The sequence below is a fragment of the Pseudochaenichthys georgianus genome, chromosome 12 (genome assembly GCF_902827115.2).
Source record: "Pseudochaenichthys georgianus chromosome 12, fPseGeo1.2, whole genome shotgun sequence".
NCBI lineage: Eukaryota > Metazoa > Chordata > Actinopteri > Perciformes > Channichthyidae > Pseudochaenichthys > Pseudochaenichthys georgianus.
This window is the reverse complement of record NC_047514.1, coordinates 18,375,230-18,399,308: the sequence shown is the minus strand read 5'-3', so window position 1 is coordinate 18,399,308 and position 24,079 is coordinate 18,375,230. Positions and strand designations below refer to the sequence as shown.

The 24,079-nt window shown below is 41.2% G+C and overlaps 1 protein-coding gene across 3 annotated transcripts; it reads left to right on the top strand.

Moving 5' to 3' along the window:
* The first annotated feature begins 208 nt into the window (after positions 1-208).
* Positions 209-22,525, top strand: rnf34b (ring finger protein 34b). 3 transcript variants are annotated; one of them, XM_034095325.2, is made up of 9 exons: positions 209-317; positions 1,360-1,416; positions 6,180-6,398; positions 13,227-13,715; positions 18,033-18,095; positions 18,240-18,441; positions 18,548-18,583; positions 18,801-18,842; positions 20,397-22,525. In XM_034095325.2, the coding sequence occupies exons 3-9, from the start codon at positions 6,195-6,197 to the stop codon at positions 20,579-20,581; spliced, it is 1,221 nt and encodes a 406-aa protein (XP_033951216.1). In that variant the 5' UTR covers positions 209-317; positions 1,360-1,416; positions 6,180-6,194; the 3' UTR covers positions 20,582-22,525. The 3 variants fall into 3 exon arrangements, with proteins under 3 accessions (XP_033951216.1, XP_033951215.1, XP_033951217.1); XM_034095324.2 differs by lacking the exon at positions 1,360-1,416; XM_034095326.2 differs by lacking the exons at positions 1,360-1,416; positions 18,801-18,842.
* Positions 22,526-24,079: the final 1,554 nt, after the last annotated feature.

Sequence of the window (24,079 nt, the reverse complement as noted above, 5' to 3'; positions counted from 1 at the left end):
TTGGGTGGGAACTAATTCATTAGAATAAACCGATGCTGTGGAAATAGCATGATGCGTCTGTCAGGCTCACACATGCGCCTGTTCGCTCTGCCCGCCCACTCCAGTGATGTGCTGCAGCTGATTGGCTGCTAAAAATACCAGCGGCTGTGTGCGCGCTGTGATTGGCTGCGGCTCTCCTTGCCATTACGTTATGCTTACTCCACACACACAGGCAGTTTGAGAGAGGGAAGACGTAATGGTTTGATTCCCTGTGCACTTGCCATGGTCGTCGTTCTGATATTACTCGGCAAATTCTTTAACCGGGAGGTTAAATGAAGGTACGTGATTCAGCTGCAGGTTGTTTTACGCTCTGGACCCTCTTACGATGCAGATTTAAGGTTGATTTACGCACGATTCTGCACCGACAGGCAGGGAATACCTTCAGCGTAATGCCAATTAAATGTGTTTGTGTGCACTTAATGTAATTACATCCACAGGCTTGCGTTTAAATGCAGCATCCACTGTTTTGTTTCAACTTGACAGCATGACATCTTCTCGCCGGTGCCCTTCTCTTTCAGTAAGATTTTTTTATTTATTTCCCCGGCTAGCTTGCAAGCCTTCTCCTGCAGTCTTCTGGATAAACAGGAGGTACAATGTGTATTCTTTTTAACGAGCTCGCTGTGACCCCAGTTTGATAGTTCAATGGACTAAAGCCTCTGGAGCGACGTCCATTCATGGTCAGGCTGTTAATCCGGTCTAATGAGATAGAGACTGCGGCCAGAGAGAGGGGCAGTGCGGGGATGTTTGGAGATGTCTCGGTGTGCAGAGGGACAGATTCTCCTCTCAGGTCCGAGTCAGGAGCCTCCTTCCTCTCTGTGGTGTGGAGTGTGTGTTTGCTGCAGCACAGGGAAAGGTGATGATGCTGTCTGGCAGCTCAGGAAGGATAATGATGGCGATGATGTCATTGGCGCTGGTGGCAGCGGCAGGTTTGTAGTGACAGTCACTGTGAGAGTTGAGGTGAAGGCATGAAGACTGCTGCTACCATCATCATCATCATCATCATCATCATCATCATCATCATCATCATCATCATCATCATCATCTTCAGTGTTGTGTACACACAATATGAAGAGCAGGCGAATCACTTGTTATTGCAGTTAACCTGTGCTGATTGAATGCCTCATATTTATCTCTCCATCAATGAAGACTTGTGGATAATGTCCCCATTTTGCAAATAAAAACCTCTCTTATTGCAAAGTAAATAAGTAAATGTACTCCCAAATACTTATCCTGAGCACTGTTTTGAAATACAGGTTTGTATACTGCGTGACCTTTCACTATGCTGCATTTCATAATGAAGTATTGTGATTTGTGTGCCAGAGGGTTCTCCCAAGCAGCTGATGCAAGCGTATCCCACTCCTCAGCTCTGGCTTTCAGGTTGGTTTTACATTCTAGATGTAAACAATGTATTTGGAGTTAAAGGAGGAAAAAGTATCTCAAGGCCTGTCAGTGTGATGTTGAGTAACATCTCTGTTGATTTTAATTCTGCATGGAGCATTTCTGCTAAACATGTAGTACTGGTAAAAATGTTACTTTAGTGTTTTGGTTCTCACAAACATGTTAAGGTTTAAGATTCAAGGCTTTATTGTCATGTGCACATTAGCTACAGTGTAGATATGGCAAAGAAAAACGTAGGTCACAGGCTCCTCCAACAGTGCAACACGACTGAATAAATATATATATATATATATATATGACATAAGAACAAATAAAACCGAGAAAATTGTGCAAGAGAATGTTTTGAGATGTGCAAGTAAATACAAATAAAATAGAATATGCTATATTAGATAAAGAATTTGCAAAATGCAAACAGATGAATGTTTATGGATGTCTGAATGTTTATGGTTGGATTTATATTTGTAATTCGTACAAAAGGCTTCTAATCTGGCTGGCTACTAAAAACATGTACAAAAACTCCCATAGTTGCATCCTATTATTCATTTTTAATTAATTTGTAAAACGTACAGGGAGCTCTTACAATCTAAACATGATCGCGGTATATGAAGCTTCAATGATTTGCTGCAATCACATTCAACATGATGTTATGCTGCTCAAACTCAACAAAAAGTATCTTTGATTACACACAATGCAACAATAATGTAACACTGAATGGACACAGTCTTCACAATGAATCATTACATTTTCATTCTGCAAATACCTCAGCACCTATGTATGTCTCAACGCAGTAGGTCAAGTACTTCAGTATTGTGTTTCTACATTATTATTAAAGACAAGGGTGCTTAACTCCAGCAGACAGCGTCCCTGTGTCCCAGGGAAACAAACTGGACGCGATGTTTTATGGACTAATCTGGTTTAAATTGAAAAGCAGCTTTTCTGCCCCTGTTGAACAGACTTGTTGTTGGCTGAATTGTGTAAGCATACATCTCAAAGCGGGACGGACCACTGTGTTATCAATGTCAATTTAATCAGGGATAGACCTATAACTTATATACGATTATATATATATATATATATATATATATATATATATATATGTTGTATTTAAAACCCTCTTAGCGTTTCATTTTCCATCCATCGTGACTGCAAATACTCTGATGAAATCATAAGATGTAACACTAATGTAGCACAGTGGATCATGATTATTCCAAATGAGACTAAACTCCTTTAGGGCGGACTGCTAAAGTAGGTGAAGAAGTGTAAAGATAGTCCAGGGGGCAAGGCAGATTTCTGGGGTTGTAAAATAGTCCAATCAGGTTTTGTTATTGCAGGATGATATCCGCAGCAGTTCTTATCTGTTTGTAGTTCTGCACCACAAATCCTCCGCTAGTCCTCCCCTGCATTTGGAGCAAATCGGTTATTTTGCAGACACAAATCCAAACTTGGCTGCAGCAGCCTGACTTTCTGTGCATGTCTCTCCAGACTTCATTGGATCAGCAGGCTGCAGCAGACTTCACTGAATATCAGTTTGAGTGATGGCTCTTTTAGTGTTAGAGTTATAGTGCTGCTTTTTGGGGAGCCTTATTTTGGGGGGTAAGGAAGGGAGGGAGGACACTGTGCACCCTTCTATGTGCAAAAATATGACATCAATACAGTCTAATATTGTCAAATTCTAACAGCCATCGTATAGTATTCCATAAGTCATAGAAAGCCATAGGGAGGCCCCTCTCATCATTATTAGAAAAATAACAAAAGACAGTCCTTAATACGATTATTTTTTTATTGGTGGCATTACCCTCCAGTCTTAACACCGATGGAGCTGAATTAACTTTTCACAGTAGGAGTGACATTTCCAGATGGAAAAGATTCACTGCGAGAGAGAGAGGAAATGAAATGCCCGAGAGAGAGACGGTGGATGATGGAAAGATAGTGGTAATGACTCTAAAATGTTCCATAGTGCACAGTTGTTGACACTGAATATTGCTTTTCGAGTATCGGTGGCAATATTAGTTTCACAGGATTTATTTTCAGGAATTTAACGAAGTACCTTAATTATTGGATTATCCAAAAATGTTCCTATCTATAAATTATATATAAATAATCATGAAAATTAGATTAGTATGAGGGATGATTGAGGCTACATAATGTAATTATAAAGCATATTTTATTAACGCCCCTGCCTGCTAAATCCTTTATTTATCAAAGGACTCAACTCCAGTTTTAATGCAGGCTTCCTCTTAAAAAATGTAAGTCTCAAGCCAAAAGTGAAATAACATCATTAGCCGAAATGACCCCAATGACATCATCAGGGGTGTTTTGTCTCAAAAAACCTCCCCTAGGCACACAACATTTCTTACAACTATTTAACAGGCTGTGTAGGACCCCTTGCAATGAGTAAACTAACCTTCATGTGTAAAAACGGTGGAGTACGTAGAAAACCTACATTTTTTTAAAAATTGCATTATGTATTTGGTCCCAAGCGTCCTTGGGTTTATGAAAGGTGCTATAAACATTTAAGTTATTATTTTTTGTATTCTCATTTGTTCTATCAACTACAAACTTTTCAGCAGCAAATAACTCAAACGTCACTTGATGTTGTTTTCTCTGCTTATGAGTCAGACTGGTTTTAGTTTGAGTTTAACACCCGTGTGTATCATCACGCTTCATCAAGGCTCCTGTGCCAAACGGTTACACTTGTCTGTGTCAATGCAATTTGAGATTTTGATCCTGAAAACCTCATTTTATGAGGCGAGATCACGGCCTGAATATTGCTTATTCTTCTCCGTTTTTGTCTTTTTCTATTTGAATACATAACCTTCTTGTTGCCTCCCCCCTCCGTCATTTTGTTTGTTTGTGCACACTGGAGCTGGATTGTTATTTGATGTTTAGGATGGAGCAGCAGTGTGATGAAGTATCTCAAGTGTCACTCAAAAAGGGTCCAAAGGTGATTGAAATTCGAGAGGTAAATCTTACTCATATTGTAGCTGCAGAGAACTATAAATGCTACATATAAAAACAAAACAATGTGTGACGTTGGCTCATCTCACTTGTTTCGGGACTCCCTGTCTGCAGTTTATGGTGTGCCAATTGAAGTGACACAGGGAAGTCTGGCTTAGAGCCAAAGAACACGGATTTCACGGTCAGACTGCAGCGGCTCCTCGTCCCGGAGAAAGCACTAAATATCTCTTTTAGTGGCTTCGCTCAGGGAGGCTGTATCTAACTTGGGAGACTTTTTAGCAGCTCAGGTCAAGTTTATGCCATGGCAAATAAAGATGTTTTAATGCATCATCGTTTTATTGTGCACATAAAAATTGCAGAGTTTATCAGGATAAAGTGAAATGCGGTAGATTCAACTAAGGACTATACGTGTGAAACCAAATATTCACAAAAAGTAGTGCCGACACATTACAGAAAATTATAAATCCCAATATTGATAATATGTCTAACCTTTAAAGTTACTTTTTGAGCAACATTCACTTCTTCCTGCTGCTTAACTATTCCAGGGTTTAGGACTATTGGTCAGACTGAACAGCTATTTTAATGTCTGTTGATAAAAGTGACAATCCATCCAAAGAAACATGGTTCATTTACAGTTTAATAACTCTTGTAACCTTTCAAATATCCATCCTGGCTGTTTTGCTGCCGAAGGGGCTTCCTCCTCCTTGCCACATGTGCTTCGTTACTCAGATTACATAACGAACCCCACAGCAGATGGGTGAAGTCAGATCACAAGGTGTTTGTGACAAGTTGGAGCGAAGCGCTGCCTTAAGAAGCGCCGTGGCAGGACCCTGTGAATTCAATTGTTTTTCCGCATAGAGCCGGGAACCACAGAGGGCTTACATTATGCTCATGTCAGCTATTGATTCTGCAGGCCGGGGAACAACAGAAGACATATTCTCTCCTCGCTGCCCGCCCCCTACCTCCTCCTCTCATCAGTATGCTCCAAGGAGCCGTGGCTCGCATTACGCCATCTTTGCTCCCTGTGTCTGGCCCTTCTTGTGGTCAGCAAGCACATCCGAAGCACTTTAACTGAGCAGGCTGAGCACACGGACTTACAGCTGGTTCGCATGTTTCCTTGCGAACACACAGGCATACATAACCTCACAAGTTATTTGTTTACACATCCTCTGCTTCTATGTGGATTATTGTCTATCTAATTTATTGTGCAAATGTACGCAGTGACTGGGACATTTCATCCGCAGCTCTTTGGAGATTGTCATTAATAGGAGCTTTTAGAGTCTAATCATCACTAACCTCAAAGACTGTTACAAAGCACTCAAAATAATGTGCTGCTCCTCCCCGCTATCTTTCTCATTCACTTTCTTTTCACAAGGGAGCAGTTTTTGGTATTATTTAGCAAAGGACCGGTGTTATGCTTTAACTATCAGTACCATGATAATAATGTGAATATGTTATAAATAGCCAGGTGACGAAATAATAAATAAACCTGAAGTAAATAGGTGCAAACGGCACACAAAAACTCAATCTAACTCCCCTTGGAGATTTGAACAAATGTGTTGGACAACCTTTCCATCATCAAGACACCAAATAAATAAACTAGTTTGGGAAAAACTGCATTTATCCCTCGAAAGACTGAGTTTTGGAGAAATGTGTAGGAAATGGTGCAAATATTCCTAAAGTACATGTCAGAAATCCGCTCTAATAATCCATCTCAAAGTTCTGTGATGGATGTCTCTAAAAGTTTGAATGTCAACGTATGTGTTTGTGTGTGTGCTCTGCAGGCAGGGGCATCGTCCATGTGGGCGTCATGCTGTGGGCTGCTGAACGAGGTGATGGGCACGGGCACCGTGCGGGCGCAGCAGCCGGGGTTCGGAGCCGGGGCCGGGCCCTTCCGCTTCGCCCCCAGCGCTGGGTACTCCACCTACCCCCCCACCGCCTCAGGGAGCGCCGGACAGCTGTGCAAAGCCTGCGGACTGGCCTTCTCCGTCTTCAGACGCAAGGTGAGCGGAAGAGAAGACATGCCAGGGGGGGTTGTGTGGTATCAGATGATAGCGGTTTCACACAGTAAGATGTGATGTTGGTTGAAGACAAGGTTCAGAATATAATATTGAAAGACCCACCAGTGCATGTTTCAGCCTTTTTTAATACAAACCGTATTCACTGTACATTTTCCAAAAGAAAACGTTATGTTTGACTGGATGATTTCACCTCATTCATTTTGCAGACGGTAAACCTGCTCGAGTAATCCTTCTGTCAACCTTTACTCAGCCTTTTTCTGAATTATGTAATCATTGCGTGCAGTTGTGAGCAGGAACTCTCACTCGAGGTGCATTCAAGAACACACTGGCGTTCATAATTGCTAAGTCACTTTTTGTACAGAGAACTTTTAAATGCAATTCAATGCAATGGTCGGCAGCCTTACAAGTCAGACCAGTCACACACAAAAAAAAGGATCTAAATAAATCCAAGCATGTTCCTTTATATTAGGAAAAGGCACCATTTATATTCATAGTGGCATTTCCAGAGTCTGTGCACAGCTGAACATGTCAGAGTGTATCTGTCTGGCAGTCACACACACTGCGACGCTGATGAAAAGCTGCTGCTTCCTGTCGGCACCGCTTCAAGTTTGCTCTATCGTCATCCTCACACCAGTTGCCTTTCTGAGGTCGACACACACACACACACACACACACACACACACACACACACACACACACACACACACACACACACACACACACACACACACACACACACACACACACACACACACACACACACACACACACACACACTGTAGTGTAAGCAGGATATTTTCAAAGTGTGAAAGAGTAACGTGACAGGGGATTTAAAGCATATGATTGAAGAAAAAGTGTCTGTTGCAATGCAAATGTGCTTCTGGTGGACCAGAGCACATTTGTTCACCAGTGATAAGAAAATGTTTACAGCCGTGGCTGACCTGCTTTCTGCCCGTTTGAAGTGTCAATCTACTCTGCTGCACTGTATCAGGAGACGGTGTGAAGCCTGTAAAATGTCAAACATCACTTGGAGCTATTTCTCAGTTCTTTACTCTTTCCCAGAAAATAACTGAGCCCATGCTGCTATTTCAGATGGGACTTAACAATATAATTAACAATATGGCTGTTTGGAGATATGATTGAAATCATTAAAAAAAAAAATTTGGGGGGATATTTATTCGGATCGTAATCAAAAATGCCCATCATGATTTCCCAAAGTACATTGCTAGTTTTATATAAATAAATCAGAAAGGAAAAAATCCTCACATTTCAGAAGCTTTAGTATGATATCTTAAAGAATGAAACATTGATTAATTTTCTGCTAAATGACTGGATTATTGGTTAATCCATCTATCGTTTTCGCACTTGTATCAATATGTCAGTATATTCTCAAAAGAAGCATATAACAAGTAAATAAATAAGAACCATCTTTGTTCCCCTGTTGCAACCCGTCGGACACAACTCTCTACACCTCAGTCATTCATATCGTTTTTAACTACAGTTGGATTAAAATAATGAACTGAACAAATGAAAATTAAGTCCTTATACCACTCAATCAGATCTGATCTTGAAAAATCACCAAGCCACTCACACATTCTGCAAGTAAAACCTGTGTTGTTGATTATTGTGGTGCAAAAAAAAGTGTTACTATCATTAGCAGAAGGAGCAGCTTCAGTTTTCACTGACAGTTTCATCATTTGGCCCATTTTTCACAGCTCAAATCAGTGAACTAGTTTTGAGTAGATGGTTAATTTATTAATCAAAAGTGACATGGAGAATAAATACTTGAATATGCTAACAGAACTCCGACATCAAGGCCTATTTAGACATTATAAAAAACAGTTTCTGAAACCATTTGTGTTGCAAAGAAGAAAAAGTTGATCACATCTTGCTGTCTGTCCCCCCCCCCCCCCTCCGCCCTCCGCCACGCGCTCTGCTGGGAAAATACTGAATGTACTCTTCCAATATCAGAGTACACATGATAACAAAGGCCCTACGTAGCTGTGTACACGACAGGATGTATGATTACCTAGAAAGCATCAGGAAACTCTTTTAGGCATATAATAATAATAATAATAATAGATTTAATTTGTTAGCGCTTTTACAGGTGCTCAAAGACGCTTTACAGATATAGTGAAGGGAAAAGAAAAGGAAGGAACAACAAATAAATATATAGTTAAAGTCAAATAATACAAAAGCAATCACACATTAAAAGCCAGATTGAAGAGGTGAGTTTTTTGAAGGTGGTGAGGTCAGTGCAGTCTCTGATGGGTTGTGGGAGTGAGTTCCAGAGGGAGGGGGCAGCGACGGAGAAGGCTCTGTCCCCCCAGGTCCGGTGATTGGTGCGGGTGGGGATGGATAGGAGGTTGGCTTCTGATGAGCGGAGGCAGCGGGAAGGGGCGTGGTGGTGCAGCAGGTCTGTGAGGTAGGGGGGGGCCTGATTGTTGAGGGCTTTGAGAGTAATGAGGAGGACTTTGAAGTTGATTATTTGACGGATGGGGAGCCAGTGGAGGTTCTGGAGGACGGGAGTGATGTGGTCTCGGGAGCGGGTGTGGGTGAGGAGGCGGGCAGCAGAGTTCTGGATATGTTGGAGTTTATTGATTAGGTTGGATGGTATGCCGTATACTCTAGAGGATGCTATTGCAGTAGTCGAGTCGTGAAGTGATGAATGCATGAATCAGGGTTTCAGCAGCAGAGGAGGAGAGTGATGGGCGGAGACGGGCAATGTTTTTGAGGTGGAAAAAGGCGGTCCTGGTGATGTGATTTATGTGGTGGTTGAATTTGAGCTGACTGTCGAAGATGACTCCGAGGTTGCGGATGTGAGGGGGGGGAGATAGAGTGTGGCTGTCAATGGTGAAGTTGAAATTCTGGATGTCTTTGATACGGGATGGGGCCGATGATGATGATGTCTGATTTGGCACTGTTCAGTTGGAGATAGTTTGTTTGCAGAGACAGTTGGTGAGAGTGGAGTGTGTTGTGGGGGTGATGGTTTTTGTTGAGATATAAAGTTGGATGTCATCGGCGTAGCAGTGAAATTGAAGGTTGTGGCGACAAATTATTTTGCCAAGGGGGAGCATGTAGAGGATGAAGAGGAGGGGGCCAAGCACCGAACCCTGGGGCACACCTTGGGACAGAGGAGCAGTGGAGGAGGTGCAGTTGTTGATGTTGATAAACTGATGTCTGTCGGTGAGGTAGGATTTCAGCCAGTAGAGTGCAGTGTCGGTGATGTTGAGTGATGATTCGAGGAGGGACAGCAGGATGGCGTGGTTGTTGGTGTCGAATGCTGCGGTGAGGGTCGCAGGAGGATGAGGATGTTAAGGTTTCCGGAGTCAGAGGAGAGGAGGAGGTCGTTTGTGATTTTGAGAAGAGCTATGTGACAACGATTAACATGATGATTCAGCCTCTATGGAGATAGACATGTGACAAGCATGATCTTTCTGACGTGGGTCTTCGCTAATCTAAACTAAACATTGAATACTGCTTTGAACCGGTATTCCTCCATCTTGTGACTGTGTAACACCCTCGCTTGTATATATGCAACACACTCTCACTCCCTATGCGTCCAATAGCGACGTTTGGTCAGTGTCCGTGGCGTCCAATTGTGACGCTCCTAGGCTCCTTCAGCGTCATAAAGGGACGCAAATAGCTTTCAACTGATTGCAATGTATTCCATCTGCGTCGGGATTTGACGCTCATGGAAGCACGGCATTCGTTTATGCCGGCTGCCCTTAAAGGCAATGTGAGCATCCATTCCCATTGGATAACGGAGAATTTTACACCCGGAAGTAAGTACTCCTCTTACTGTCGATTGATTTTACAGTGATATCTGCACTACTCATCGACTAAAAAACACCAGATTATCCTTGTTAATTACACAACATTGATTGGTTTAAATTGTGTGCAATGCTTTGTATTTTCCCCTTCGATTCGGAGAAACAAATATGTTTTCTGAGTAAAGGATGGCAGAAGACACTACACTACCCAGAATCCCCAGCTATCGTTTGGCCTACACCATGTGCTCTGTTTGACAAACCCGTTTTTTTCACCATTCATTCCGATGGCTGGCGTCTATGTCACGTGATCTTCAAATTTCTCCCTGCAGAAAAAGAAAACATGGCCGAAATTCGTTTTATTCTCGGTAGAAAATGCCTATTTTAAAGTTAGTTTGGCCATTAAAATGCGTTTTGATGTCATTTGATGCGAGAAATATGAGTTGTTATTTCAGATTATGTGTGCAGTGGATGTACATGATCTTTAGTTTGCTAGTTATTACGAAGATTACTTCAGGAAATCGCGACGTTTTCATTATTACCAAGGTGGTTGCTAGGGACGCTGCTATCGATATTATTTCTGTTATGTTGTGTAACTGTTTAATGGTGTTATCTTTATTGCTACCCCCTTCCCCGTCAATGTATAGTGTTGGTCCACAGCCTAAACATATTAGTTTAACAAAATCCGCATCTAAAGATAGTTTACGTTATTTCCCCCCTGTGCAATTCCAGTCTCACATCTCAGAGCACACCGTCATTAACAAATACCGGAAACAGACCGAAATAATGATAATACTTTATTCCGAGTGTGCTTGCTTTTCTCTTTGAAAGTCATCACATAACGGCATTGTAATACACGGTTCGGCTGCATTACATATTACATATCTGCCGTAGTTCTGTATTTATAGAGCCCTGATGAGAAGACAAATATGAGGAACTGAAAACGTGATGTGGATCATAAATATATCAGCCATTAAACAACATCTTACATTTCTTTTCACACAATGCGTCTCCTTGCAGTATCAACACTAATTCGGCTCACTTTTATATTTGATCCAGTTGGTAGATAGGCTGTATTTACACCATAAAGGTGCACAGCTGATATAAAGGGACACCTGGTGGTTAAAGCATGTTATTAAATTTCAATATTTTTATTATTAAATATTAATACGATCCCTATAAAGTATATTCATTACTCGTTATTCTCTACTAATTGTTAATTAAAGACTGTATGTAATGACTATTTTGCACATCCCTTTCAAGATTTCAAGATTTTCTAAGGTTTATTGACATATCATATAGGCCTACACAACTGTGGTGTAGTTCTGCACTGAATGAAAAACTTGGGTTGCAGGTTCCTCAATAGTGCATTACAAGACATCTATCAATATTTGTGCATACCTCCAGCAATGTTAACTATGTTGAAGCACTTATTTTAACTGATATTATACATAATGTATTATACTCTTATAAGATGTATGTAGATAGTTCATCTCCGGCCTTGTCAGGTATTGAACAATCAATAAATAAAGAACACAGAATTGTTGAATATAAAACACAGAATGTATGTGATTATACTAAATGATTTTCAAATAAACACAACTGCATATTTAACTGTTACACATGCTGATGTAACGCAAATGTTCCAACTTGGGATCAATAAAGTATATCTTATCTTAAGCTGATCGATGGCTACTGCCATATTTGCAAATTGTGCCTCTGAACCTTGACAAGTGCATGTTTCAGGCTTATCAATTAATGTAATGTAATGTTATCACAGGGGTCACACACATAAGACCAGCTGTTAAATAAAGCTCTTCTGACCTTAGCTGGCATGTGGGTATATATATTAATACTGCCCATAATGGGCACAAGCTATTTTCACCCATTTATTAATTATATGTTTTAAATGTGAGTGTTTCCTATCCCCTAAACCTCCAGGGATGTACACAGTTTAATACTGGCAACTTCTTATTATGGGAAATACGAAAACGTCTTTTAAAACTACAACTCCCAGTAGAGACGTGCCATAGAGAACATGTTGCGAAACAGAATAGCCAGCATGTGTAGTTCTGGGGACGGGGTGGGGGAGGGGGGACGCGGTGGACCCGTTCAAATCCAGTTTTGGACAGTCTGCCGTGGTTCCATCCCATTTCAAGTGCTGTTCGAGAATCGGCTTAACCCTCGGAGCACACTCTCCAATCACAGAGCTTGAGGACTATCAGGGTTTGTCAAGAGCACATGGTGTAGTCCAAACGATAGCTGGGGATTCTGGGTAGTGTAGTGTCTTCTGCCATCCTTTACTCCTGGGAATGGACGCTCACATTACCTTTAAGGGCAGCCGACATAAACGAATGCCGTGCTTCCATGAGCGTCAAATCCCGACGCAGATGGGAATACATTGCAATCAGTTGAAAGCTATTTGCGTCCCTTTATGACGCTGAAGGAGCCTAGGAGCGTCACAATTGGACGCCACGGACACTGACCAAACGTCGCTATTGGACGCTTAGGGAGTGAGAGTGTGTTGGTATATAAGCATGTAAAGGACACTGTTCAGGAACTAGTTGTATGTGATGACTACCTCCTTTCTTGCAAGGATAATAAATATATGAATCCTGATATTGAAGCTCAAGCCGGTGACGAGTGATATTTTTCGGTGTCTTTGGCTATCAGACACCGATATTTGTCTTTGGCTCTTTTCTGATGTAACAACATAAATGTCCCCTCTGTGGGACTAATAAAGGTATTCTGATACGATAATACTTTATTGGTCAGATCAAGTCTGAAATTGTACTTGCATCTCAGCAGCTCCATGTGTAACGTCAACATAGACAAATATCAAGACATGAACAACAAACATCAAAACATTTAACATAACATCACAATCACTGAGAGAAAACCTTTGCAAAGACCCTTTAGCGTGCATTTGATCTGGGATATAGCTCTCTTTTTACTGTGAGGTTGACCAACAATCTTTAAGCAGATGTTTAAGAGGTGGAGCAGTTGATTCTGATTCTGATTGTCTAACACCCTCCAACAGCACATCTGCTGTGACTGCAAGAAGAGTTTCTGCGCCCTGTGCTCGGTGCTGCAGGAGGAGCTGTGGTGCTGCTCCACCTGCCACCTGCTCCGTAGCACCGCCTTCCAGAGGCCGCGGCTCATGCAGCTCCGCGTCAAAGACCTACGGCAGTACCTGCTGCTGCGCAACATCTCCACAGACACCTGCAGGGAGAAAGAGGACCTGGTGGACTTGGTGCTGTGTCATCAGGGGACGAGAGAAACCTCCACACCGGGGGAGGGAGACGAGGAGGAGGACGACGACGAGGAGGAGGATGACGAGGAGGACACGCATGAGGACGACGATGAGGAGGAAGACGAAGGGGAGGAGGACACAGACAGTCTGCACTCGCTCCCCCACTCGCGCCCCGCCTCCCCCCCCTCCGCCACGCGCTCCGCCTCGGAACAGTCGGCCCTCTCCGCCTCTCAGGGAGACGTCCTCAGCCCCAGTGACAGCTCAGGGACCAGCCAGGTGAGAGACTGACGCTCAGTATCTGTCTGCATATAGAGACAACACTGTGCAGACACACACACACACATACACACACACACACACACACACACACACACACACACACACACACACACACACACACACACACACACACACACACACACACACACACACACACACGCTCCCTCGTTATATCATGTGCATACGCCAAACTTCACCTTCATCTGTCCTCATTCATTCTATCCAATGTGATTAATTTCAAAGGTGAAATCTGCTTATTTACATGTGTCAGTGTGAAGTCAGGAGAAGACTTCTTCCTTTTGACTGCCTGACAGACAAATGCCCTCTTTCCTTAGAAGTTGTTTCATTCATTTTGTTTAATGATTTATCGCGCTTGCTTTTTGCTATCTTCTTCGTTTGTATGGTCTTGAGGTGCTGATACAAGCTCAGATTTACTGAGATGCTGTAAAATTGCGTGTGTGTGTGTGTGTGTGTGTGTGTGTGTGTGTGTGTGTGTGTGTGTGTGTGTGTGTGTGTGTGTGTGTGTGTGTGTGTGTGTGTGTGTGTGTGTGTGTGTGTGTGTGTGTGTGTGTGTGTGTGTGTGTGTGTGTGTGTGTGTGTGTGTGTGTGTGTGTGTGTGTGTGTGTGTGTGTGTGTGTGTGGTGTGTGTGTGTGTGTGTGTGTGGTCTGACAGCCACACACACAGCGATGCAGCTTAAGCCCTTTGCTTTTTGTAGGTCTTGTACACAGGCTGAGTCTGTTATGTAACGGGTGCACAGGTTCAGAACTCCCCACAGCATCACAGCTGCAGCACAGCATGACAAACACTACAGTACATCCTCTTATTATCCCGTATAGATCATCTCTTCCTCCTTCTCCTAGTTTGTGATAGACTTTCAGATTCTTGTGGGTTATTATACACAATTGTGAAAATCACTGCCAACCATCTCTTCAACAAGGAAGCAAAAATATGTATATCAATTGACTTGTTAGTATTTATTGAAACATAAAATCAATCGGCAAATTGCCTAAGGTCTTCTAGATTTTAAACTGAAATATGAATATAACATTATCCTAATTACCATACTTGGATTAATAGTTTTTGCATTAAAGACTATGTTTAAACCAATGCCACTAAACAAAGATTTGCCATGTTTCTTTGTTTTTTTTAACTCCTTCATCATTCTTTTAAAACGCTTTTAATTTTCCAATGTAAACCCTAATCAACCAGATTACTGGAAAGGGACACATTTAATATAATTTAATTTGAAATAAGATATTGTAAACTGTATTTTTCTATATTTAAACAGCTTTTTTAAACTGACATTAATTTAGTGTGTATGACCAATTTTAATGCAAATGGTAAAATACTAATCACATGATATCTACCGTAGTTATGGTGCTGTTTTTAGTATGAAGTCAGTGTTTCCTGTTTTTAAGTATTTCGCTGTAAACTACTGCGATAAAAGGAAGAAATCTGGCTCATCTATTTACACTCGGGTGAATATAATAATCCATGCCATTTCCTACCGGGTGAATAAAGTAAACCATGCTATTTGCCTGGGTGAATAAAGTAAACCATGCTATTTGCCCGGGTGAATAAAGTAAACCATGCTATTTGCCCGGGTGAATAAAGTAAACCATGCTATTTGCCTGGGTGAATAAAGTAAACCATGCTATTTGCCCGGGTGAATAAAGTAAACCATGCTATTTGCCCGGGTGAATAAAGTAAACCATGCTATTTGCCTGGGTGAATAAAGTAAACCATGCTATTTGCCTGGGTGAATAAAGTAAACCATGCTATTTGCCCGGGTGAATAAAGTAAACCATGCTATTTGCCCGGGTGAATAAAGTAAACCATGCTATTTGCCCGGGTGAATAAAGTAAACCATGCTATTTGCCCGGGTGAATAAAGTAAACCATGCTATTTGCCCGGGTGAATAAGTAAACCATGCTATTTGCCCGGGTGAATAAAGTAAACCATGCTATTGCCTGGGTGAATAAAGTAAACCATGCTATTTGCCCGGGTGAATAAAGTAAACCATGCTATTGCCGGGGTGAATAAAGTAAACCATGCTATTTGCCCGGGTGAATAAAGTAAACCATGCTATTTGCCCGGGTGAATAAAGTAAACCATGCTATTTGCCTGGGTGAATAAAGTAAACCATGCTATTTGCCTGGGTGAATAAAGTAAACCATGCTATTTGCCCGGGTGAATAAAGTAAACCATGCTATTTGCCCGGGTGAATAAAGTAAACCATGCTATTTGCCCGGGTGAATAAAGTAAACCATGCTATTTGCCCGGGTGAATAAAGTAAACCATGCTATTTGCCCGGGTGAATAAAGTAAACCATGCTATTTGCCCGGGTGAATAAAGTAAACCATGCTATTTGCCCGGGTGAATATAGTAAACCATGCTATTTGCCCGGGTGTACATAATAATCCATGCTATTTCCTACTGGGTGAATAAAGTAAACCATGCTATTTGCCCGGGTGAATATAGTAAACCATGCTATTTGCCCGGGTGTACATAATAATCCATGCTATTTCCTACTGGGTGAATATAGTGAACCATGCTATTTTCACCTGGATAAATATAGTATGAATGCCTCCGACCAGTGCCTAAAGAGTATGGATACTGTGTGCATTAAGTCTTGTTACTGGATATGGATATCGTGTACACCACTGTACTTTGTATGCTGCTTCCAAATGGCCATCTTGGTCTGCACGCAGACTTTCCCATTGGTTGGGTTGTGTATATAAATCTCTCCTTGGGCTGGTTCCCTCTTATCTGTGCAAATATATGCACAGATAAAACAAAATCTATATGGCCTACGCTCTGTTGATATTATACAGATGTTGGCTCCCACAGTTAGACCACTACTAGGGAAAAAAGCTTTTAAATATGATGCCCCTTCTGCCTGGAATAATGTACAGAAGGAGCTGAAACTGTCAGATTTGATCTACGGTGGGGGAGTTCCAGTCCATTTTAAAGGACAGAGAACAAAATAATCTTGGTCGATGTGATTGCTCTTATATCCCCTAATTGAAGTCGTTTTAAAATGGTGCCAGTTTTATGCTTCATAACTGTTTCTTTAATTTGCATATTGACTGGATAATGTGCCATTTAATTTGTTGCAGCTGTACTCGTCTGCCTGTATTGTTTGTGTGTATTTGTTGTTCATGCTGCCCTCTTGGTAATCTCAATGAGATGTTTAACCTGTGTAAAGGACATATATAGTGAAGCTTTGTTTTTGCACCCGGGAGACAATAGTAAACCATGCTATTCGTGTAAATAGCTAAATACATAGCTTTTTTCCGCCCGGGTGAAAATAGACACCCCGATATTTTAACACACATTGAACCTCCCTCAAAATGTATAGCTTGTGCAGACATGACAGAAATATGCGCTGTCTGAGTGCTTTCTAGTACTTCCACATGTTTGAAATGCTCAATTAGATCTAACATGGAGTCAAAGAGTCTGCGCACTGAGGTTTTGCTGCTGCTGGTGTTCATGTCTCTGAGGAGTCTCGCCTGAGTAAAAGCCTTGAAGCACCATGACGCTGACGGATACATTATTAACTCATGTTCATCCGACGAAGACGATTGGTGTTCTGGAATGTGCCCAAGCAGAGAGACACAAAGGTTTCCACGGTACAGAAACAGTCTGCACTCCAGCGTGATGGCACACATTTACAGCTTATTTCAGCCCTTCACATGCTCTCTTTTGTCAAGCTGGTAAACGAATAAAGAGTCGGTATCTTCCCTTCAAAGCTCAAAAATGACTCGGATAACACGGAGCTATACACTCACGCCAAACAGTGTCTGTACTATTCTGTAGCTCCATTTACTCTCCTTTCATCTGGCAAATTCAACCCTTCCGCCCTCCAAAGAATAATGAGCCACTGAGTCAGCGTTTACAGATCTGTATTCCTTCATTAGATATTGAAACAGTTGCAATTTAAAGAATCAGATAGTGAAGAGCTGTGAAGTTGTTCTTTATCATAGCATTGATAGACGACGTATGGAGCTATAAGAAAGTTGAATGAAGTTTAGGATTTCAATGTAATCATTCTGGTAATGAGACAAACAAATATGTGTCTATTTGAGTATTTTACTTCTTGCTGTTTAGCTGACTTACATTGCATTTAGGAGGTTCTTAACTTATTCTTATTCTTCTAAACATATTTTAAACTACACAATTCAAGATCATATTTTTAAATTCGACTTTGACACGTGCTGTGTGCTTTGTTTTCAAACAGCATTTGTTTTGAGTTGAGTGATTTCATATTTGGGCATTACCTTGAAATAACGTTCTACTTTCTACTCAAACAGGAACAAGAGGATACTCCAACAGCATCTCTTTTGAACCTGGAGCCCACTGAAACTTTAATGGAGGTACAACACTTGTTTTTGCACATTTCCCGTACTACATAGTGTTAACAGTAGGATAGTTTAGTGTATAGATTTCTTTAGACTGACAAGGCTTTCAGGTAGTGCTGACTGTTATTGACCGCAGCTCTGATCCCTCGTGGATTGCAGGTCAGTCCGGCGACACAGAGGAGGATCAGGGCCTCGCTGTCTGATCTGGACAATGAAGAGGCGATAGAAAACCTCTCCGTGCGCCAGCTCAAAGAGATTCTCGCCAGGAACTTTGTCAATTACTCCGGCTGCTGCGAGAAGTGGGAGCTGCTGGAGCGAGTGCATCGACTCTACAGAGAAAATGAGCATAACAGGAAATCCAGTAAGCATTTGACTTTTCCTCTTTTTGCATCTAGATAACACATTGTGGCCTTCACTGTTTTGCATGATACAAACAATACCGAACACTATTTATCTCTTTCTTTCAGTGGAAAATGTGAGCATAACACCTAACACATGTGCAGGTAAATATAGGTTTTTGATTATCATATTTCCATTGTTTAGACTATGACAATGCTTTATAGTGAACACTAATATTACCGTATTAAATCGGCATGCAAGTGCAGTAAGCTCCCTCCTGTGATTTCAGTGATGGAAAACAACATTGTTTTAAGTTAAAGGCTTAATGGACTGTTTCCTGGACTAATATTTCTTTATTACTGCCTATTCTTATCTATAAAGTGGTTGCATATCCTCCACCTCTCTGCAACAGTGGAGTTGGAGGTAAGATGTTTTTATAAAAAGTCACCTTTTCCATCTCTTCCATGAACACTAACCGTACATTAATCATCTCATAGCAGTAAAGGCATGCTGCATCATTTGTACCCACTCGATCCCTCATATCCCCCTGCATATTATCACATTATGGTCACTAAGTCATTTTCTCCTGCCTGATTCAGTTTCTCCACATTCAGTCACTCGTGTTTCTTTTTTTTAGACGGCATCCTCTCATCCTGTCATTAATGCACCGTCTAAGAGCTTTTACTTCTCCATGAGCCATCATGTGACTTCAGTAGCAGCATGTCTCCTTCAGGTGTAATTACATTATTGAGCTTCACCGAGGCTCTTTTGTTGACATAAGAGGTTGAGGATCATATTAGCCCACTTGATATTCAGACATTTAGGGACAGCAGGCAGCTCCAATGACGTTTTACCGTCATGGGAGCAGGAGCCAGATATAGGCCACTGAGCTCTCAGACAGCAATCAGACATTTAAAGGGGGCTTATTATGCTATGGGGTTTTCCCTTTGTTGTAGTGTTTCATATATTTTGTGCATGTAAATGGTTTGCAAAGGCTAAAATCCCTGTGTTCCCCTAAGTTTCTCTCCCACACTCCCCCCCCCCCCCCCCCTGAAATCCCTCCATTGGACTCCTTTGTTTACTTTTAAAATAATGACATCACTTTGAAACACTGGCACTTCTATCGACTAGCGCTCCAACACATTGTACTTCATAGGCTAAGGGGCGGGACATCTCTAGGTGGTTGACCAATCACAACAGAGCTGGCCAGCTAACCAATCAGAACCATCATATTAGGGCCCCTTTGGTAGCTTTAAACCAGTGCACTGATATCGTTCTCTGTTCTGATTGCTTGGTTTGTAAAAGTAACATGTCAGTTATTTTAAACATTTAACATAGTTGTCCCATCCACCTTATTGGAGGACAAATATATTATCCTAAGTAAGTCACATCATTTAGTTTGTCCATTTGTCCATGACCACCCCTCTACCATTAATATCTCACTTTGTTTGTGCAGTTACGTTTTCCACTGCATGATGATGTTTTTCAACATGTTTAAAACATTACATTTCAATTTTATCCTGAGGAATTTGAACATAAATATACATTTGTTTGTATAACTACAATCCCACAATAGGCCTTACTGAAATAACACTGTGCGTGACTTCAGTGGATCAGATCAGTCAGTTTTCAACGTAACTACCTTAATTGTTAAACTAACTGAGTTGTAACACCACCAGTGGTTTGGATTATTTTACAGTGAAGCCTAACATGTTCAAGGTGTGCACAAAGCAAGGGCATGTTTGTTATGTTTGGAAAACATTTTTTACTAACCAACTGTGATACAAACCTGCTGCAGTACAGGGATACATAAGAGAGGAACTGCCGCTGATAAACAAACAGTGATAAATCATGTTTATATTCATACTGCAGCAGCTTAACTTAGGTGTTGTTATACTGTACACCATCTGTATTTCTCAGTTTGACGACCCTGCAGAGACCCATTGTAACTGAAGAATAACTGTTTTCCATCCACAGATGGTGTCAAAGCTCAGCTGGCGGCTGATGATAACTTGTGTCGCATCTGCATGGATGCCATCATCGACTGCGTGCTGCTGGAATGTGGTCACATGGTAACCTGCACCAAATGTGGAAAGAGGATGAGCGAGTGCCCCATCTGCAGGCAGTATGTAGTGCGGGCCGTGCACGTCTTCAAGTCTTAAAACTTTGTGTGAGCGTCGGAGCAGCCCTCAGGCATGCACGTGCCAGAGCCCTGCATTTCTCCCTGAGGATGAACTGCTGTGCATGACGCCTCGCAGGGCCTAAAGCTGCACGGGCGCCGGCAACTCCCCGGTGTTTGAAACCAGACTGGTGCCTCTGGCCTTCCTCGGTTTGTTTTTCCCCTCCTTACTAACTCATGTTCCAGACCCACTTCTCCTCCTGGTGGACCGTCATCAGCTGCACCGGACACTCACTCTTTCTCTCTTTGTCTGTTAAACACACAGTAGAAACCCCTGCCATCACGTTCTGCTCTCTATTGGCTGTTGTTAGATTTTACTCACAGGAGAGGAGAGAAAGGGGAGGAGAGGAGGGGGTCCCACAGATACTTGAAGCGGATCGGATTGTTGTGTGCGGTGAAGAGGAGCAGACAAATATAAGATCCCAGGGTTAGAGTCAATATGGTTTACACAGTCATGCCACATGACACCATGTTATCTCCCTCAGTGTTCTTATAGGATGTGCAATATCAGAAAAAAAGAGACTTACATGTGTTTTTATTAAATGTGTATTAATCCGAGCACCAGGTCATCTCGTCTCACACACAGGAGGGTGTAAGGTGCCAAACGTCATGCCTTTTTGATCGATATTTGGTTAGGATTTCACAGTTGATGCTTCGCATCGCCAGCAAGCTTGGTGTGATAGTTTACTCTGTTTTTTCTCAAATTACATTTAGGAAAAAAAGTGTGTACTAGTAAACATTTGAACACTTTGCTGTGTGAAGGATGTGATTGTTATCTAAAAGTGCACAAACTCGAACGGAAAATCAACTCTTCTTGGTCTCACCACAGGCTGCACTACATTCCCGTTACATGGTTGAGCTTATTGGTAATTCAACTTATTTCAAAACAGCAGTTTGACAACAAAATATGAAGTCAAGGCTCACTTAGTCGCTTTTTACTAGGTTTTCAAATTTCACGGGCTTCATCAGCAGTAAAAGGTCAGCGTCCGTGATCTTAGGCCCATGACAGGAGATCCTGTGAATTGCCTCGTCCTTCTCCTGAGGAAGACCATGGGCTAATAAAAAGCTAATAGGTTAGCCTTGAGTGAAAGACTTAGTTTGTACTATTTTAATCTAGGAATCATCCCTTTAAATTTAAATAACTGCCACCAAGCAATACCATTTAGTTTCCGAGTCTACCAAGTGTCTTTTCTTTGTGTTGTCCGTTGACATGTGGAAATCCTAGGTAGGTGACAGGTGCTATTTCCTCTTTTCTGAGTGTGACATCAACAACCCCTTTGTCATGTTGTCGAGGCGTCCCTCCAAATATCCATCACACAGTGAGAAGTAGAGGAAGCTTGGTTTACTTTAACCTGTTATGCAAAAGAAACATTTTGTTTTCTTGTCATGAGATCCATTTAACTCAGATGTCACTAAAATATCTGTGTGTACAGTATGCCTGTGGTACGTTTAAAAAATAAATAAAAAAGCTGTTAAGTGAATCGCATAGGAGCTTATGTTGTTGTTTACTTATAAGTCATTAAATGTATATTTTTCCATTCACTTGGGAGACAACATGATTTTAAAGTTATATTAAATTAAATCTACCGTTCTTCAGAATGTATCTACTGGTTTTGGTCGGATGGTTCCTCATCTGATCGTGTTCACGTGCTCACCATTAAAGTCGCGTCTGCCATGGTCGCGCTTTCTAGCACTTTTTGTCGTCGTCTGCTTCAGATCTGAACTCTGACTCATGTACTGTAACCAACGCTGTAACTGTACGTCTGTTTGTCGATGCTGCTGATTCTCAAATATGTCATTCATGGGCAGCTACAGTACTTTCAGAGTAGGAGGTCATTGTGAGCAGCACTCATAATCCTGGGGAAATGGTTTATTAGATTCAATAAAATGCAGTACTACAAACCAGAAAGTAAAAAGCTGCTTTTCATTTGTAAACGGCTTGATTTTGTTCACTTTGACAGTTGAGTGGTTGCATTTGGTTAATTGTCACTTTTCTGATTTGCAGTGTTTCTTTTTATAATTATGTTTTAATTTTATAGGGCCCCTTCTTACTTAAAGGGCCCTATTATGTTCATTTTCAGGATTCATAATTGTATTCTGTGGCTATACTGGGACATGTTTACAATCTTTTAATGTTCAAAAAGCTCTTTATTTTTCTCATACTGCCTGTGCTGCAGCACCTCTTTTCACCCTCTGTCTGAAACCAGAGCCCAGTCTGCTCTGATTGGTCAACTGCTTAGAGATGTCCCGCCCCTTAGCCTATGATGTACAATGTGTTGGCGCGCTAGCAAATAGAACGAGGTGTGTGGGAGAGAAACTCCCTCTGTAGGGAACACAGGGACAAGACATTATAGGAAATAGAAACCCCCCAAAAAGCACAATAGGGCCCCTTTAAACAAAAGGCTTCAAATGCACACAGCTCAGTATTTAAAATGAATTTAATATCTGAAAGGTTCACTTAACTTTTCCTAGAGGCTTTACATGTACATTATGTACAGATTTATAATTACTAAAATGTTCATGGAGACATAGTGGTTAAGTAAAACAAATAAACAGATAAAATGAAAATGTAAACCCATCCTCTGAAAAACAAACACTATTGCAAAGTTGCTTTATCTTTAAAAAAGTATTTTTCAAGAAAGATGCGTACCTATCAAACCATTATTGATTACTAAACATCTTCTTTTTAAATAGCAAAATTATCGTTTTTTAAATAGCTTCAAAAACTGATGAATAAATGTGTCATTTGTGAAAAGGCTGCTGTCTGACAGCATCGGCTGCAAAGTACTTTATCTTCAGATGTTTAACTAAATTAAAATACAACTTTAAAGCATGATTTAAAATGAAAAGTCAGTGTCAATAGTGGTCTTCAGTATAATCTACAAAATAAAACAATCAACAAATCCTATTTTACTTTTACATATGCACAAATCTTTTATGAAATACGTTTTTATTTTGCAGTTTCTTCAAATGGCAAATACTGAATGGCATCGGGCCATGATCCTGTCTCATATTTTACAAAAAGGAAACAGTGCTTTTGGTTTTTTAACAGGATCTCTTAACCTTATGTCAGAAGCTGGTGTTCGGAGATGGATGGCTCACTGGAATGATTTATCGATAATTGCTTTACATCTTCTAAATACGATATTTTGCCCTTTTGAAAAGAACAGTATTCTGCTCACTTTGCTCAAATGTGTGCGGTCAGGGGAACATTGAAACATACACGATGCATTTCTTTACACATTGCACTTTTGACAAATAGGAGAAACATGTCTTCTATACATTTTTTGCAAATGTGATATATTTTCCTGGACTTTGTTGTGTCTTTATTTCCAGAATAATTCACCTCTTTTTGATTATATGGAGATAATGACTGGAGTGATTATGTTGTTACACAGTTACTGAATCTATTGACTGTGGTGTAAGCATATTTCTTTGCTGCATGCGGAGATAAAGCGCTTCCTTTCACAAAGCCCCAGTA